The sequence below is a fragment of the Naegleria fowleri genome (genome assembly GCF_008403515.1).
Source record: "Naegleria fowleri strain ATCC 30894 chromosome Unknown tig60, whole genome shotgun sequence".
NCBI classification, from domain to species: Eukaryota; Heterolobosea; class Eutetramitea; order Acrasida; family Naegleriidae; genus Naegleria; species Naegleria fowleri.
Window position 1 is genome coordinate 338,592 of NW_025407992.1, and position 18,448 is coordinate 357,039.

At 37.1% G+C, this 18,448-nt stretch overlaps 7 protein-coding genes across 7 annotated transcripts; 1 reads left to right on the plus strand and 6 right to left on the minus strand.

Annotated features, from left to right (window-relative positions):
* Window positions 1-10: 10 nt before the first annotated feature.
* FDP41_008252 (uncharacterized protein) lies at window positions 11-706 on the minus strand (the record flags this gene model as incomplete). The annotated part of the gene is made up of 1 exon (XM_044712086.1): window positions 11-706. The coding sequence occupies one exon, from the start codon at window positions 704-706 to the stop codon at window positions 11-13; it is 696 nt and encodes a 231-aa protein (XP_044558261.1).
* A 383-nt stretch (window positions 707-1,089) lies between these two features.
* Window positions 1,090-2,075, plus strand: FDP41_008253 (uncharacterized protein; the record flags this gene model as incomplete). The annotated part of the gene is made up of 2 exons (XM_044712087.1): window positions 1,090-1,283; window positions 1,544-2,075. 2 exons carry the CDS (start codon window positions 1,090-1,092, stop codon window positions 2,073-2,075), a joined length of 726 nt encoding a protein of 241 aa, XP_044558262.1.
* Window positions 2,076-2,160: 85 nt separating this feature from the next.
* FDP41_008254 (uncharacterized protein) lies at window positions 2,161-4,208 on the minus strand (the record flags this gene model as incomplete). The annotated part of the gene is made up of 3 exons (XM_044712088.1): window positions 2,161-2,480; window positions 2,565-3,118; window positions 3,217-4,208. The coding sequence occupies 3 exons, from the start codon at window positions 4,206-4,208 to the stop codon at window positions 2,161-2,163; spliced, it is 1,866 nt and encodes a 621-aa protein (XP_044558263.1).
* A 156-nt stretch (window positions 4,209-4,364) lies between these two features.
* On the minus strand, window positions 4,365-6,098 carry FDP41_008255 (uncharacterized protein; the record flags this gene model as incomplete). Its single annotated transcript, XM_044712089.1, has 1 exon — window positions 4,365-6,098. One exon carries the CDS (start codon window positions 6,096-6,098, stop codon window positions 4,365-4,367), a length of 1,734 nt encoding a protein of 577 aa, XP_044558264.1.
* A 367-nt stretch (window positions 6,099-6,465) lies between these two features.
* Window positions 6,466-9,414, minus strand: FDP41_008256 (uncharacterized protein; the record flags this gene model as incomplete). The annotated part of the gene is made up of 1 exon (XM_044712090.1): window positions 6,466-9,414. The coding sequence occupies one exon, from the start codon at window positions 9,412-9,414 to the stop codon at window positions 6,466-6,468; it is 2,949 nt and encodes a 982-aa protein (XP_044558265.1).
* Window positions 9,415-10,235: 821 nt separating this feature from the next.
* On the minus strand, window positions 10,236-13,721 carry FDP41_008257 (uncharacterized protein; the record flags this gene model as incomplete). Its single annotated transcript, XM_044712091.1, has 1 exon — window positions 10,236-13,721. The coding sequence occupies one exon, from the start codon at window positions 13,719-13,721 to the stop codon at window positions 10,236-10,238; it is 3,486 nt and encodes a 1,161-aa protein (XP_044558266.1).
* A 165-nt stretch (window positions 13,722-13,886) lies between these two features.
* Window positions 13,887-18,415, minus strand: FDP41_008258 (uncharacterized protein; the record flags this gene model as incomplete). The annotated part of the gene is made up of 6 exons (XM_044712092.1): window positions 13,887-14,691; window positions 14,764-14,963; window positions 15,040-15,428; window positions 15,489-17,848; window positions 17,980-18,106; window positions 18,241-18,415. 6 exons carry the CDS (start codon window positions 18,413-18,415, stop codon window positions 13,887-13,889), a joined length of 4,056 nt encoding a protein of 1,351 aa, XP_044558267.1.
* Between the last annotated feature and the right edge of the window lie 33 nt (window positions 18,416-18,448).

Here is an 18,448-nt window from a genome sequence, read left to right on the forward strand (position 1 = left end):
TCTTTGTCTTTCAGAAAAAAGAGAAAAACAAACATTCGTCATTCAATCGAATAGCTTCCAACACGAACTTCTTATCTTTTCTAAGCTTCTCTGGCGCTAATCTGAACGAATCTACTTCTTTCTTTATAGCTTCCAACACCACTTCTTTATCGTTGTGAATTGTGAAACTGGCATATCGTATCTCGTCCCCATTCAATTGTACCACTTGCAATACAAACTCTCTATCTTCTTTCATCTTTGATGATGCAAATCCTAATCCATAACCATACTTTTTGATATGATTCAACACAAATTGTTTGTCATTTATGAACTCGATCGGAATGAAACCTTCATATTTCAATTCCCGATTCAACAACCACTTTTTCTTTCCTTTTTGTTGTAATATAAATTTTTTCTTCAATAACAATTTCAATCTCAATAATTCATCCATACAACGTTCATTGTTTCCAAATGGATGATGAAAAGAAGTATTATTGTTTGAAAAATCCATCAAAATGATTTTCACCAATGTATGAATATCCTCTTTCATCAAACAATTCCGATGTGTTGATGATGATTTAAAGTATGTATCTCTATTATGGATGAACTCATCATGACAAGATGTTTCATCCATAATAAAAGATATTTCATTCCTTCCATGATTGGTTTCAGTACTCTTTAATTTCAAAGAGGAGAGATGATGTTGTTGGCAATGTGGTTGCAACATTTTTTTACCTCTAAACTTTGTAAGCTTAGAGATGGTTTTAAATATGTTGACGTTGAATTATGATTCCCATTTGATTTGTTACCTATTTGTATATTTTGAGTTTGAATGATAAAAGTTGAAATGAAAATATATAGCTCTTTTGGAAACCTTATTGATCATCCTTGATGGTCGAACAAAGTCTTGGCAATTTCTTTTAAATCAAAGAATTTTTAATCATTAGAATCAACATTTTGAGAACATCATCTTCATGATGATCCAAAACGATTATGCTGCTAATCAGTTTCTATAGTTTTTTATCAATCATAATAAAGTGTCATTCAAAATTTCCTTCACATAAGATCAAGGAAAATTTTGAAGAAATTTCAAAAAAAAACTTTAAAAAAATGCCAAAAGCAAAACGAGACAAAATTATTTCGCTCACAAAAACCAAGAAGAGAAGTACCAAGGAACAAAAGACCAAACTCATTGACGAAATCCGACAGGCCATTGAAGAACACGATCATATCTATGTGTTGGATTTTTCAAATTGTAGAACGAATCATGTGAAAGAAATTAGAAGAGATTTTATGGACTCCAAGTAAGTACAAATGTTCGGATCTGGTTTTGTTGTTGAACAATGATTGAATTCGTTCTGATGAATATATTTGAAATAATAATTTCAATATGTATCGGAATGTGATTTTGAAATGAATGACTTTCTGAATGGTCGGAATTTCCTATTCGATGGTTGCTATCCTTCCTTCAACAACTTGTTTGAATATATCATTATATAAAACGATACATCATGCACTTCTTTTATTCAAATATAATAATATATATAACAACAAATCATTACAGACTTTTCATGACCAAGAACAAGGTCATGAGAGTGGCATTAGGAACGAGTGAAGAAAACGAAACTGAGCCAAATCTTCATCATGCTTCTAAATTCCTCACAGCAACGAGAGCATTACTCATTACCAATCGTGCTCCAGAACAAGTCAAAGAATACTTTTCTAATTTTGTGAGAAGCGATTTTGCACAGGCAGGTTTTGTGGCCACTAAAACGATTACGTTGGAAGCTGGTCCAGTGGAATGGATGCCATTCAGTTTGGAAGAACGATTTCAACAACTTGGATTGCCAATCGAAGTGAAGAATAAGGTGATTTGTATTACGAGAGATTTTAATTTGTGCACATTCGGAGAGCCAATAACAGTTCAACAAGCAAAACTTTTGAAACACTTCGGACACGAATTGGCTGAATTTAAAGCAAGCGTTGTTTGTCACTATGACAAAAAGAAGAAGGAATTTGAGAGATTTGTGGAAGAACCTGTGCAAGGCGACGAAGAACAGGAAGATGATGGTGATGACGACATGGAAGATCAATAATCATGTATCTATGTTTAACAAATCAACCACACTACTAAATAGCTCCTAAAAATATCTGTCAAAATTTTGCTAATGTCAATCCATATTAAGGTTTGTTTGGAGGTTTATTTGCTTCCTCCAACAAATAAGTCACGAACAATTCTGAAAATGTTTTCTTTCGAGTGAGTAGCTGCTTGAATCGTTCTTGTTGTAAATAGACAAGGGCACTTTGCAACAATTGTTCTTCTTCGAATGAAGTGATATTAAGAGTTTTGAGAAGGAATTTAAATACAGCTTGTTGTTGTGTCATGTCACCAATGTTGGAGACTAAAGTGAGAAGCATTCGGGAAACAACACGTCTATCCACCAGATTTTCATCGTTTAGCCTGCTCATACAATCTTCAAGCATTCGTGTCACAATTTCGCCTGTCATAATGATTCAACGTCATGTAAAAGTACCAAGTCATTCACGAAATTATAAGAATTGCATTAACACAAATTCCAACTTACTTTGAGAGTTGTTCAATTCTTGCATATTGGTGTTTGTTTCCTCCTGCTCACTAAGCTTTGTTTTCAATTCTTCAATTTCTTTTTTCAAATCTTCAACTTGATCTGCCTCTTGTTTAAGAGTGGTGTTTAAATTCTTTAGTTTTGTAATTTCTTCATCCTTCTTTTGAATGATTTGTTTCAATTTTGAGCTTTCCTTTTCAGATGCCATTTGTAATTGTCCTAAAGCTGTTTCTAAATTTGCCAACTCGTTCTCTCTTTCCTCAAGCAATACGGCATATCCACCGTACTGAATTTCTAACTGTTTTTGTGAAGATTTCAGTCGTTCAACTTCATTAAGATATTGTTTGCTTAACTGTTGCTCCTTGGTCAACTCGGAATACACTTGTTGGATCCTTTGATTTTGTTCATTAATATTCTGAATGAGTTGTTTCTTTTGATTATTCAATTCATTGACCGTACTCTCTAATTTGGAAATTTGAGTGTTGGCATTTAAATTGGCTTGTTGTAAATCATATTCTAATCTTCGATTTTTTTCTAAATATTCATTCATTTTCCTGTTTTTTATCGTTACATATGTGTGTACGAGTATGTGATTTTCACAATTAAAGTAATTAATAAATAATTGATAATAATATTAAATTAAAAAACTTACAAATTCTGTTCTCTGTATGCTTGTTGCACATTTTCCATGATATGTTTCAATTCTTGTTTCTCTTTTTCATATCTATCTGCTTGATTTACAATTTCTCCTTGCAAAAAAGTAATATGGCTCTGTAAATATTCTACATATTTCTCATGATTCAGCACTTCATCTCCAACGAATAATTTAACATGAATATAATTCTTATTATCAGTTTTTGTTGTTTCATTGTACGGTTTTGTCATCCCATCCACAAGTAAACCAGGTGGCATTTCAGGTAGCTTATTCGCACTACTACTCATATGAATCGGAGTTGTTGATCTACTACTACTTGACTTGGCAGTCATTCCATGTGCTTGTTGTTGTGGTTGAACCTGATGGATCGTGAGGAGTGTCGGAGTGATGGATCGACTACTTTCCAAACTGGATGATGATGAAACTCTTTTCAAATCAGCACTGCCCTGTACTTGTTGTTGGTAGTAATTGGATGATGGTTGAAAGAAGGAAGATGGAAGTGATGAGGATGAAACCGATGATACCGGAGAAAGCCGAGATGTAATATTGGGTGTGGATGAATTCTGTATAGAAGAGGAAGTGGTTGATGTTGTTCCGTAAGACTTGTATGGTAGTTGTTGTTGGTGTTGTTGTTGATAATTCATAGAATGATTCATCATCATCGTGGTTTGTGGAGGAGGAGGCTGTGTATAATTGTTGTACAAGGAATTCGGAATAGTCTGAGATGCCTTTACATTTGCTTGTGGAGGATAATGTGGTTGTTGTTGTGGTTGTGGTTGTTGTGGTTGTGATTGAGGAGAAAGAAAAGGCTGAGCAAAGAAGGAATCCTCTTTGGGTGGATGATGATGTTTATGTTGTTGAGAGATGACCGATGCTGGAGGCTGCAGTTGTTGTTGTTGGTGATGATGAGTGTTTTCCTCTTCCTCTTCTTCTTCCTCTTCAATAGGAGCCATTAATTCATTGGCAAATTGATGAAGTTTGCCCCACATTCTCATCGTGTTGATTTTTTCATGTGTTATGCCACGTGTGTCAAACAGAAAGACATGATCAACACGAATTAGGATTTATTACAAATGGTTTTGTCGTTCCATCCATGCATGGATACTCATGTTATCAAAATGTTCAGATATATGAACCCTTATCCATTAGTGTTGGGTGGAATGAGAGAAACAAATTTCAATGTCGTATAAAAGAGAAGAAGTTTGTCCAGTAAGGGAGTTCACAAAATGGCTCTCAAGTTCATTGTGACCTTCCTCAACGACAATGATAGAGAAATTGGGGGTCATGCTAATGACAGTACGAATGTCGAGAGAGGCGCAATTTTCCCAAAGGTTATGGGTTGGTTCCGTCTCTTCTGGAATTTCTTCCTTCTTCTTTTGTCTTGGATTGGTGGATGCCATGTTGGCGAGCTTGATTTGTTTCGATTGTTTGTTGTTAGGAACGTAATGTTTCAATTCTCTTGGAAGTTCGATTGGTTTCAAGCTTGGGAAGGTAGCGCCACTGTAGATGGAATACAAAGAATTGTTCTTGGAAATAACGAAAAATTCGTCCGTGGAACAAATGATTTTCTTGACGTTGGAAATTTCCAAATCGAATAATTGAGACCGTTTCAATAAGAATAATTGCGAATCCTCCTTTCTTTTAAGCAACATGGCATTGTCAACCGCGATGACATCAGACACAGCAAAAGGTAAATCAATCTTATAGCATTCTCTGGCAATTGACGATTTCACAATTTCTCCACTCTTCTCGGGATTATGCGAAAGTTGTGTGACCATTAAACAGGTAGGAGAGGTTGTATCGTTAATCAATTCAGTGAAAATATTAAGCCTATCTCTGATTGTTGAATAGATGTTTCCGCTCTTTGTGAGAATAATTGTTCCTGCAAACAGTTGTTCCATCTTTAAAATGCATTCCCCTTCAATGCTAATGTCAAGAATGTAAGGTGGATCCAGAAGTTCTGCATTCAATGAGTCCCAAGTTACACTATCAACATTTACAATTCGATTGTACACCAAATAAGCATCTCTGCCACAAAGAATCCACTTTCCGTTCTGCGTACCAAATACAGTGTTGTGAGTATTTGTTTTGATGCTTGTAATGTAATCTCCGTGGTCACATAGATGAATATTTGTCCAGTGATCAATGAAATCCTTTCTTTCTGTTAAACCAAGTTCATTGAATACATTCGATCCTCTTACTAGCAATTTTCCATTTCTGAGATGAAGGAAGTACACTCGCTTTCCATAGTCACAATGAAAATTAAAGTGAATAATGTCGTCTCGAGTTAGTTCCCTTCCCTGTTCAATAATTTCATGTTCCTGTTCGTCACATGCAGGATGTGCTTTTTGAAAAGTGGAGATTTTTGGAAGAGCAATTTTGTGAATTAATGATGTTCTTTCATTGATGGAGCGTACATTAGAGAATCCATGAATATGGTATAGAAGAAGTGAGGGATTTTGATCTTTGCTTTCTTTCCTTTCGCATGATTCCCAGTCCTCAAATAAAATCACAAGCTCACCAATGACACATTGCATGGCCACTATTTGACTCAAGCTTTTCAATTCCTTAATTGCAAACAGGCAGTTAGTTTGGCTCGAAGTATCATTTGGTTGCTGACTGGAGGAGCTTTGTACTCTCTTACTTGCCTCTTGTGCATCTTGCACATCAAGAGCTGTCGACAAGAACGTTTTTGCTGGAATGGCTTCCTCTGATGATTGAAAACGTCCTTGACTTGGAGAGAAGGAGAGCAAATGGCGATGACTGGATGGTGTTGCTACATTCTTGTTTTTGCGTGAGGAGTGAGAAGAAGAGGCAAACAATGGAAACTGAACATTCACCGCAAATTCATTCTCTTTGATTCGTATATTTTCATCCATGTTGGTAGGTTCCGAGTCGGAATAGTTCCCATCATCATTTTGACTTGGGCTGCACTCAAACTCTTCTCTCATTCTCTTTTGTAGGTTTGTATTCATCATCATCATTACTTTGTGTACTATTCCGAGAGAAATGGAAAGAGAACAAGAATGGGTAGTATACAACCGCTACGGAAGAGCCTTAGTCGCTTTTTTTTTGGTGTTTTTTTTGAAGCGCGCCATGTCGAACTTGGAACTGTGTTTCAAAACGGTAACTCTTCGAAGACAAAGCAGAACCTTAGTGCAAAAAGAAATTAATGCATGAAAGAATAATAGTTGTGTTCGCCATGTATTGTTTTCTTTCATTTTGTTCTGAATGAAACAAAACACATCAGTGATGTGTGAAAATCAAAAGATCTGAAAAAAGGGTTGGTCTGTTTGGTACAAGTTCTTTCATCTGATGTTCCATGGTGGCACTTGTGGTGGTGGCGGTGGTGAGTGGTGAATTCACAATGACATAATTATTGCCATTGGACAAGTTTTTTGCAAAATATTTCAATAGATGGATGGAATTTGGGAGATATCTTCGATCAGGGCAATAAATGCTAAAGGTAATATTGTTGGGTGAATTGGAATCGTCACCATTTTGAGAATCTGATGATGCTTCTTGATCGGATGGAGAATGATGATCTGAAGAGTCTGAGGATGATGATGGATGCGAATGATGACCACTACTGTTGGATACAGAGGAGGAAGGATGTGAGGTGGATGTTGTTTGTGGTGTCTGTGGTTGTGACGATGGTGGTGCTGACAAGATGCATTTCAAATTTTGTCGAATCGTGGTCAATACTTTCTTCATTTCATCCTCAGGACTCGAATTGAAAAACATAATTTTAGCCAAATTCAAAAAATCTCCAATCTTGATGCGTAGAGGTGGATCCACTTTGTGTGAAACGTCAGAATCTGTGGGTATTCCATAATATTTTTCCAAAAACGCTTGTTGAAGACCCTTATTTTGTTTGGTAATGTTGATTTGTAAAATCCAATTTAAAATTGTTTTCTTAATTTGACTTGCTTTTTCAGCAACTCCCTTATATTCTTTTGTTTGTAGACACGAGTCGTGGCCGGACATGATGTCCAAGAATTGACAAATATGACTTTCTTTTGATCTGACATTATTATTAATGAGTACTTGTTGTAACTTCTTTCTAATTTTGTTAATTCTCAAATAGGAACTCACAATATAGGCATTGGCAAGTTCAATCGAGCTGATTTTGTTTGCATTATTTCCTCCTCCATTACCTTTGGAGGCATAATCGAAAATTTGTGTTAAAAAGAAATGAATATATGCCAACTTGTACTGATGTTCAAATGGTGCCTCATTCAAATGTATCACCAACTTGTCATGAATTCGATCAAGAATTCCTTCCCAAATGTGAATCTTCTTTTCAAGAGTATATTCCCTGCTACGCATAGGAAGATCTAAATTTGGTTGAGGTTTCTTTCCACTCGTCGAAGAATTCACAATCACAAGTCCACCTGTGGAATTGGCACTTGCATGACACATTTCTTCAAAATTTTTAAGATCTTGTTGCATTTTGGCTTTTTGTTTCATTTTGCTAATCGATTCAGAAAAGGTCTTTTTCAACGTATTTGAAGATCCCAAAGAAGGAACGAGTGAAAATTCAGGAGTGGCAGGATAATCACGTCCTTCATCGAAACTATTTCTACTCAAAACATAATTGTTATTTAACAGAGGGGTAGTCGCAACAGGAGTAGTTGTTGATGTTGTTATTGGAGTCACAGGTGACGGTGAAGGAGTTTGATTCGTAGGTGTAGCAGCAGCAGAATATAACATTCCACCCACTCCTCTATTCTTGTTGGTGACAATGGTTGGAGATGATCCATCAAGACTTGTAGCAGAATTTGACAGGAAGCTCAATGACGAAGAAGAGGATCCTCCTGCAGAGTCATACAGAAAACTATTATTTTGAAGTGGTGGTTGAATATCATCACTGGAGGAAGTACTTAATCGATTGACCATGTTGTTATCCAAAGAATTGGTTCTTGAAAATGATCCATGAGAACCCATTGGTGAAGACATCATTGTGGTGTGAACTCGCAATTCTAATCGATCATCATTAATTGGAGAGGAGGCATAAGGAGAAGATCCCAAATAGGAATAAGGTCGAGGAGATGGAGAAGAGGCCAAAATTTGTTTTCCTAATTCGTGAATCGTTGGAGAAGAAGATAAAGGAGTTGAGAGACCTGCACCTGAATAGGTGGGAGGTGTACCAACAGAAGTAGATCCAGAACGAGACCTTCCAGTGTTCATAATGACAGTGTGACTTGAAGGACGAGTTTGAATGGTAATGGATGTGGTAATTTGTTGAAGTGAAGAAGGAGAATCCGAAAGTCGAGAGGGTGGTGGTAATTGTGAATTTTCATCATTCTCGTCGTCATCTTCATCCTGCTTGTTTTCTTCTTCGACATTATTTTGATAGGGTGGAATTGTTGTCGTTTCCTCTCGATTGTCAAGTCTTGTTTGTTGTTGTTGTGACAACAAGACATTGGTCGTTATTGCAAGTTCTTGTGAACAAGTATTTTCATCACCAGAAGAAACAACAGCATTGCAGGTGGTTGTGGAATTTTGGGATGATTGCATTAGTGGAGAGGATAATGAATTTGGTAAATTCGATGTTCCTCGTATTGTTCCTTGTCCATAATTACCAAATTCTTGTTGTTCTTGATGATACTGTGAAACTTTTCCATAATACACCACAGTGGCACTTCTTCGTTTCATCTTATCTAAATTCATAATGGACAAATCCACACCATGATAATGTGACAAGACAGTTTCCACGACCTTATCTAAATAATTATTTCGTTGTGTCACAGGATCCTCTACTGTTAAAATACTTAATAAATTATCCAATGATTTGTTTCCTTTCAATCGAATCATGTACAACAATTGAATAATTGATCTCAAATACATGTATTTCAATCGATTGCTTTTCATATGATTAAAAATCATATAAGTCAATTTAATATATTCCAATTCATCTCCATCATTATAAGATCCATCTTCACCATTCATCTTATCCAACGCGTGTTTCACAAGCATGGACAAATAATGAGGTTGAGTCTGCAACATGTAAAACACAAATCCAATGTGTTGCAACAAACGTTCTCGTTTTTCACGTTTCAAATTTTTCACATTGTCGTCTTGGAGTGAATTGGCAGAATTGGAGGCAGAGACCACAACATCGAGAACGCCATTTTGATCACTCTCGGATTGTGCAATACTTTCAAAGAGAGGATAGGAATTGTTTTGACCCATTTTGATGGTGAAAGTTGTTGTTGTTGTTGTGGGAAATACGATAAGGATAATTATTGAATGTTGGATGTGATGATTATTGAATTATAAACCGGTAAAGAATTGATGATGAAAATGTCTCAAAATGGACTGGAACACAACTCTCTAATGATCATATACAATGATGATGATGATACAATTCAAGGAATTCATGTGAAAGTTCATAATGTTGTAGGAGGAGAGTGTGATCATTGAGGTCAAGCATTTTGGACGCGAATGTGATCATTGACATCATCAGGATGATGACAATAAGGAAATTTCAAGATTTTGATGGTTGGTCCGACCAAGCAAAAAATTGTAATTTCATAGAAAAACAACCACAGTCGGTATTATTATTATTATTAGGATAATTATTAGTATATAATTATTATTGTTATTTCTAAATACTTTTATAATCCCTCACACACACTTACGCACTCGGAGTTGTTGTATGATAGTGTCTTGTTGTGAATGGAAGAAGAGGTGATTGGGATTTTGTTGTTGTCGATGATGATCGTGTACTACGACTACACAAAAACTCGGGCGCAGATGTCTGCTGCAGCAACACTCTCATACACACGCAGCAGGTAATTGTCTCCTTCAAAGGCAACACGACTTGTTTTATTTTTCTGAATTGTTAAAGGAAGAGTCATTTCCTCTTGACATCTGACGGCACAAATCTTTCGGAAAGGCAAATCAGATAAAATGTTGTTTGATCAACCAAACATGCTCATACACAGTCCAAAAATGTTTTCCTTACCTCCAAGTTTTGGTGCGAATGAATCCTTTCCGAACCATACTCGTGTTTAAATAAACCACTCTAATTCTGTTCGTTCGTAATGATTCTGTTCATCATTCGTAATTTTTGGATAAAAAGGAACCATTGCATCTTGATGACCAATATAAACATTGTTATAAATCTTCCAGAATACATTTCGAACTTTCCTAGCAGGGTTAAACAGACCCTGTAATAAATATTGTAAAATGACACATGGGCCAAGAGTGACACGAAGCGCTTCAATAGCTTCCATAACTGCATTAATCACGTGTGCGGATGTTTCAAAAATGTTTGGCCATACATAGTTCAACAAGTGAAGAAGTATATCTTCTTTTCCACGTCCATGCACCCCCAGAGCGATATGCTTAACGGCTGAACATGCTGTTTGTCTGTGTACCAAGTCTCGGTCCATTAGGGCATCTTCAATTAAAGGCGTGACTGCATAAATATAATCAATAGAAAGGTCTCCAACGTATTCGAATAGGAAGGCAAGAGATTTGAGGACACCAGTTCTAACGTTGAGTTCTGGCACTCGATATTCGTTCATGAGAGCTGGAAGAACGGTGAAAGGACCACACGTCTCAGCTACAATGGCAATTGCAATAGTAGTGCATACTCTGTTCTGTCGTTCTTGGACTTTCAAGTTGTTCAAAAGTGTGACAAGCACATCAGAAGGTCCAATTTCCTTGGCAATATAACCAAATGTCTTAATTGCTGCTCTACGTATTGATTTCTTGTGAGCTCTAAGAACTTCCAACAAATCGAAACAAATTCTTAGCCACTCCTTGCTTGAAATTCGATTAGCTGCAATTTGTGCAATAGTACCAATTAAATTAATGAGACTTTCTTCAACTTTTTCATTTCTATTCTTTAAGATTGGAGTGCACCGTGTCAAGATTTCATCTAATGAAGGCTTAGTCTCATCTCCTTCTCCTATTGCTTGAATGAGAGCATTCATGGATGCCAAAACAGAACCTAAAACCTCAGGATACTCCTCGTCTCTCAAAAACTCATAAAGAATCATCTTAAAGTGAGTGAGACGTGTCTCTTCGTTACATTGTTTCACAATTGGAATAATTTCTGTGAGGAGATCTGCAGATTGTTGTCGAACCTTCTCAGATTTGTTGGTCAGTCGATGCAGTATGGTACCCGTTAATTTTGGAAGATATTTCTTAGCTCTAATACCAAAAGCTTTGAGTATTGAAGAAACAGCATTAATGATCAAATAGTAATTCTTCTTATCTGTTGCTGGATTGCTCTGGTCTTGCACAATACAAAATAGTAGACATTCTTCTAAAAGTTCCAATTCTAATCGTTCTCCAATATCTGTAGTGCCGAGTGCTTCTGTGATTTTCATGATGGTCTCAAGAGTCATATGTCGGAATGGTTCATTCTCATCCTTAAGATGGGTTATTAACTCGCCAACAACAAGAGCACATCCAACATTATGAGCCAATGCTACGGTTGTCTCTACGAGTTGGTTGTAATTTCTTCGATCGTTTACCATGCTTCTATCCCAAAAGCTCGAGAAGAATTTAGGAATGATATTCTGCTTAACAAACGTAGCATCAATTCCTTCGGTAGCCACACATTGAGCAATAGCTTTAAGCACGATTCTTTTCATTTCCTCCTCTTGTGTATCATACTGTCGCACAATGTGTTCAATAACTGCATTGGTATATTTCTTAGCTTGTACAGGGTCCATCAATGGAATAATGTGGCCAACTGCTTTGATATAGGCAGCTAACATTTTTCCCTTGCTTGTACTTAGACCTTTCCACAGAGGTTTCAAGACACAGTCGAATGATTCAATTCCAAACGGAGCAGATGATTGGGCCAACGCAGCGACTGCCAATCCTGTCATTGTCCTCACTTTAAACTCACTGTCGTTAAAACCGTCCTTAATAATTTCTACAAGATCCGTCAAATAGGGCAATACTCCACAACCTAACAAGACAGCAATTTGTTGTACAATTCTCACTCCTGTATGTCTTGCTTCCCATGTCTTTTTGTATCTACAAACAGCTTTCAAGAAGGGTAAAAGATTTTGCACACCAAGAGCGCTCGCTACTACGGCAAATGCTCGACTTGTTGTGTTTCTGACATATTCTTCGGCATGATCAATATCTGGTCTCATGGCAGCAACCATAGTGGCCAATCCTGCTGCCTTTGCCAAGTTTGCAATGATTTCTCGTCCCTCAATTCTTGTAAAATAGTCCTCATCGATTAACATTGGTTGTGTTACGAGTAAAATTTTGTGGACATAGGGTCTGACCAAGTCATCTAATTTGTACAAAATTCTGTCAATTAATTTAACGAGCAAATGTCTTTCTTGCTCTTCCAAAGTTGTTGACATCATGAGAGGTAAAATTTGATCAAACAAAGGGCCTGCACCAAGCTCTCGAGCATGCTCAGTTATAAATTTCATGGCTTGCTTTCTCATTTGAGGTGTTCCGTTTTTGATTTTGAGAAGAAGTTTGAGAATTTTTCGTTCAATTTTTTCCTCATCACTCATCTCGTTTTCGTCCTTTTCTTCCAATAATTTGCCAAAATATTGATAATCATCAGGTTTCATTTCTGGCATGTCTGTTCCAAGTGTTCCTATTGGTAATCCATACGTGGAAGCAGTAATTTCTTCAGGAATATTATAGTAGGGAGTGGCCGCTCCACTCAATGGTGTAACCATTTCATTGCCACCTGCTGTGAAAGAACTTGTTCTGTTTCTTCGCTTTGGTACATAATCTGGTGGTGGTTTTAAAATTTCAAATCCCTCTGAAGGAAGCATGGCATCCAATTCCTCATCACTCAACGGTCTGTTCCTCGCATCAATTTCTTGTTCTATTTTGAGTTGTGAATATTCTTGAGGAGTCATACTTCCGAGCGGCGTCGAAATTACAGCTGTTGATCCTCTAAATGATGCATTTCTTGGTGTTAATAATGGTGTTGCTGCGACGGACGAGCTTCCTGCACCATAAACAGGAGTTTTCATTGCATTTTGGTCCCATTTACTAGTACCAAAAACTGGTGTGGCATCGGCAGCCGCTGATGATGAAGCCTGAGCAATTGGAAGGCTCGACGAAGAGTTTTCCCAACGATCTCCTCTTTTGCTACTTGGTGGAAGCCTTCGTGATGATGCTGATGAAGCTGCATGGGAAATACCCGAAAACTCTTCATCCGAAGACATGTCTGTGCTTGCATAGGCTGGTGAGGTACCATAACCGCTCTTCCTTACAAATGAATCGACATCTTCTACATCATCATCGTCGGCTTCCCATGCTGATTTAGTCATTTTCTTTGGTGGTTCTTCGGGTATCGTGATATTACTGTTGATTTGATTATCACTACTAGTAGAATCCTTTGTTATATTTTCTTCATCGTATCGTTTATGTTTCTTTGTAAATTCTTCCTGATCACCTACAGATGATGCTGTGGCTTGACCAGATACTTTGACTTTGGAGTCCCATCTGGACACTCGTTTTTTAGGTTGTTGTTGCTGTTGTTCGTTTGAAATCATTTTTTAAAATATTTAATTTGCTTTCCTTCATCTTCAATTTGAATTTTCAAGCCAATCATCAAATCGTTTATTATTGGAGGAGACACAAATGTTAACTCGAGTTTGACGAGTGAAAGTGTTGGTGGTTATTCTCAACAAACAGCATACGCACTGACTATCACTGTCTTACTCCTTGTAGGAGGTAATAATCTCATCGTCTAGGTCATCCACAATTTCTTCTTCCTCCTTATTCTTCTTTTTCTTTGTGTTTGAGGACGAGGTTGAAGATGTCAATTTGGATTTCATTTCCTTCTTCATTTGACGTTTTGAAGGACTTGCAGTGATCTCTTCCTCAACCAATTCAGGTTGTTTCACATCCAGTTGATCTAACGTGTGTAACTCAATTAAGCCAACTCGATTAGCAGGTGAATAAATCTCCTCAATAAGATCCTTTTCATTTTCACGTTGAGAAAAGGCATAACCTGTACCAAATTGTGTACTTGTGAGAGTTTTCTTCCGTTCGAGAACATGAGGTTCATACTTTTCAAGTTCTTCAATAGGAGCTCCTGGCGTAATGTAAATACCAATACGATTGAACTTGTCGTATGGTTTTCGATGTGGTGGTTGCAATTTGCTGAAATCAAACTCGTGTTCGACTTCCTCTCTTGAAACCATTTGGCCAACTTTGCTAAATGGTTGCAAGACGTGATAGAGTTCTTTTGTCCAAGGTATAATTCTCACAGCACTCTTCCAAGCAATATCTCTTCCTAGAGCAACAACCATAACTAGAAGCAGAGTTCCCCAAAACAAGGGATTTCCTGCTGATGTGTAAAAGTTGAAATAGTATTTAATTCCAAGATTTTTGAGAGTGGAGAATGGGAAAAAGTCTGCTGGAGGTACAATCCAATAAAAGAACGAGTAAACAATTGTCCACAAGAACCAAACAGCAACACTTCCCCACAAAACGATACTATTGAATATATTCCAGGTACTATTTGAAAAAGAGAAACGCGTTTGGCATGGTTTCACAAAAAATTCTCCATCAAATTTCAAAATTACTTACGAAGTTTCTAAAGCTAACTTGGAGTTCACTAACAAGATAATGCAAGTGTAAATTAAAATACCAATTTCTTCAAGGGAGGCCATTCTGCCATCGTGAGTAGCTCCACTCATGAAAGCAAAAGCACCCATTGGGATAAAGAAGCAACATATTGAATGCCAGATTGCATTCAAAATCCACATGAGTAATCTTGGAATGTTAAACTATCATGCCGTGAATTATTTTGAATAATTAGTGATGATGAATAATGCAAGAAGAATATGCATTCAGCACACTTACGTAGTAATCTTTTTGTCCATAAGTATACAATTCAGGGAAGCTAATGGCATGATCATCATTCACATCACGGTCAAACATTGCAAAGAAAATGATTGGAAGAGATGTGAAAATCAAGTTGAAAGTGGAAAGTGAGAAGTTTTCATAGAGAGAGGTACCTGTGAAGGCATTGAAAAAGATAAAGTAGAATTGAGTCAACTGCAATGTCAAGTTCTTGTAGAAAGAATAGACAATAGTTTTTCCAATTCTTCGGTAATTCAATCGGCCATGAATCAACAAGAGTCTCTTCAAATATTTGAATTGTGCAATGGAATAGTCAGCAGCTCTTGCAGCTTGTAAGCCTTCCTTACCGCTAATACCCACACCAATGTGTGCGGCTTGAATCATGGAAACTATGATTTGTTATTAATCAGTAAAAAACAAAGGATTGAGAACATTTTTAAAACACTTACCATCGTTTGCACCATCTCCAATTGCGAGAGTAACAGCTCCAGGTAAATTGTCCTTAACGAGCTTGACAATTAAGGATTTTTGGAGAGGTGACACTCGGCAGCAAATTACAGACTTGCACATCATGCACAATCTCAAAAATGTATATCTCAATGGTTCTTCATTTGGATCGTCTGCATCATCTTGAAGGTGTGAAATGTCCTTTTCAGCTGCATGATTGGTTTGGCCATCATCAGATTCGTCGTCATCATGGTTTTCAAGATTATCCAAAATCTTTTCAACTTTCTTTTCATTTTGGCTGTGCTTTTTCTTCTTTTCCTTCTTTTTCTTTTTTCTTTCTAGAATAATATCCAAAGCAGAGCCATCAACAACCAATCCAAGAATTGAACCCTCTTTTCCTTCCATAGCATTCTTGAGTTTCATTCTTATTTGGGTTTTGAGTGAGGATCTATTCTCAGCATTAATGATCATAATACTCATATTGTTATCCAAGAGAGCACATGCATAACCAATATTGATGGCTGTTTCTTGTTTGTCTCCAGTTAGGACCCAAATCTTGATATTGGCCTTAGCCAAGGTTGCAATAGTGTCTGGAACTTCATCCTGTAATTTGTCCTCAATGGCTGTGGTACCAACCACCTCCAAATTCTTCTCAATAACTTCTGCAGCATCTGCTAGTTTTTGCTTTTTATCCTTTAGGTCAAGCTCTGCAGGCTCAAAAACCTCAGTATTCCATCGTTCGTATTCAACAGGGTCGAGCTCGGCTTTTGCACATACCAACGTTCGCAAACCTTCGGCAGCGTGCTTTTCAAGGATTTTTCTAGTTTCATGGAGGAAAGGTTGTCCAGGTTTCAACCTTTCATAAATAACGTTATCAGCGCCTTTTGTGTAGAGAACAATCTTATTGTCAGGTGTACGAACAATGACTGACATTCTCTTTCTTGTGGAGTTAAATTCTAAAATATTGAGCACATCAAATGTTTGGCGAACTCCGGAAACCTCAATGGTGGCTTGTTTTGGTGATCTTTCCTTGAACACAAATCCTAGATGCATGGCAGCTTTTACGAGAGCAGCTTCGTCAGGAGATGACGCCTGATATTCAATGCTGTTAGGTTTTGACTTGTCAACTTCAGGAATGACAGTGTGACAAACGGCTAGAAGAGTAAGTAATTCTTGGATGTTCGTTGCATTCTTCTCTTTTCTCCAATTGTCATTCATAATCCTTTCGTCCACAAATTGAAAGCCATCCTCTGATGGAACTGGTTGCTCCTCTTCGACATGTTCTCCTCTTCTCTTTGCAGCTGCTCTTCCAATTTCTGTTGATCCTCTTCCGTACTCGACTCCTGCTACAGAAAACTTTAAAAATTCCATAACATTCTGAGTAAGAGTACCTGTTTTGTCAGAAAATATGTATTCTACTTGGCCTAACTCCTCATTTAGACTTGATGTCTTGGCTAGGGCAGGAATGTGCATATCATTCTGTTTGTCATAGTAGCACATTTGGATGTCATTATCAAGGAACAATCGAGCTTGCAAAACTTTCACTGTTTCCAATGTCACATAAAGAGAGATAGGAATACAATTATTGTAGAGAATGAAAAATGTAAGCAAAGCCCCAAAGAATTGTGACGCAGCATCGGTTAAATCTCTAAAGTACCAGTGCTGGTTGTTTGGATTTTGGTTGTTGTGCCAAATGGAAAGAGCAATGGCAGAAAAGAGAGCCAACAATAATTGAGCCAAGAACAAGATTAGAATCATCCTGTTGGTAATTTTTTCAACCTTGGATCGTTTCGAGGGTGGATTTCTTGAATTCATCATTAATTTTGAATGTTTTCCAGTAAATACAACCAATCCATAAATATACTTGGTATTTTTCAGAATAGCTCCTCTAAGTAGAACGTTTTCCACATCTAAGGCAATAGGTTTTGGATCAGGATCTATCTTAATGTTTCCAGTAAAGTTGTAAAGCTTATTGTTAGGTTGTTCACAATTGACCACTCCACGCAGTTTGAGAAGAGCATTTGGATCTGTGAGTGCAGATGTTGGATGAACACATCTCTTAATTTTCAAGTTAGTTTCACCATCAAGTTGAGATGTTTCAATGTAACAAATTCCTTGATGTTCACTACTCGATATGCCTATTAAATCTGCCGGAAATGATTCGTCTTGATTTACTTTTACAATATCTCCAACTCTTACTTGTTTCCATGCAACTTCCATCACTTGTCCATTTCTCAAAATTGAGATAGTTCTGTTATTGACTTCATTATCGGAAAGGTGACGCTTGATATCTTCATAGCCGTCTTTTATCATTTGAATAATAATAACAATTACAAGTGGAATGGCTGTACTATATCGTCCACTGTTGTACGTTTTAGTATTGTTCAAAATTTGTCAATGGATGTTTCATAAATGTAAATCATGATGATTGTGGAAATGTTGTTGATGATTGTTTGTTTTCAAAGTCACTATTGTGAACTAAATTAAACATACGTTGGAGAAAAAGGGGTAGCTAATTGCAACAAGGCAATCAGTAAAAAGTAAATGTTGGCCACTCTTTTGAATTGTTCCAAAAGGTTTTTTGGAACAAAAGTAACAAGATTATACTTGGCAGTCGAAACTGTGAAATAGTTTGCATGGTGATGATGATGGTTTGCGAAATCGGATCACACGATGAGAGAGAACATTCATCATTGTTGATGTGAATGATAATTTAAAAAACAACGACACATGTTGAACACGCCATCAACCTACCTGAATTGTCGCAAAATTTGTTTTCCTTTCGTTGATTTGTTTCTTCATCATTGAGATGAATGACTCTGGGTGCTGGAGGCAATCGATTCCATGGCAACCAATCATTGAATTGACGCCATTTCTCTCCGTAATTAACGCTCTGGAGAAGACGTATGTAACTTATCAGGGATCTCATCACACAAAATGACAGGAACGGGAAGACAATAAA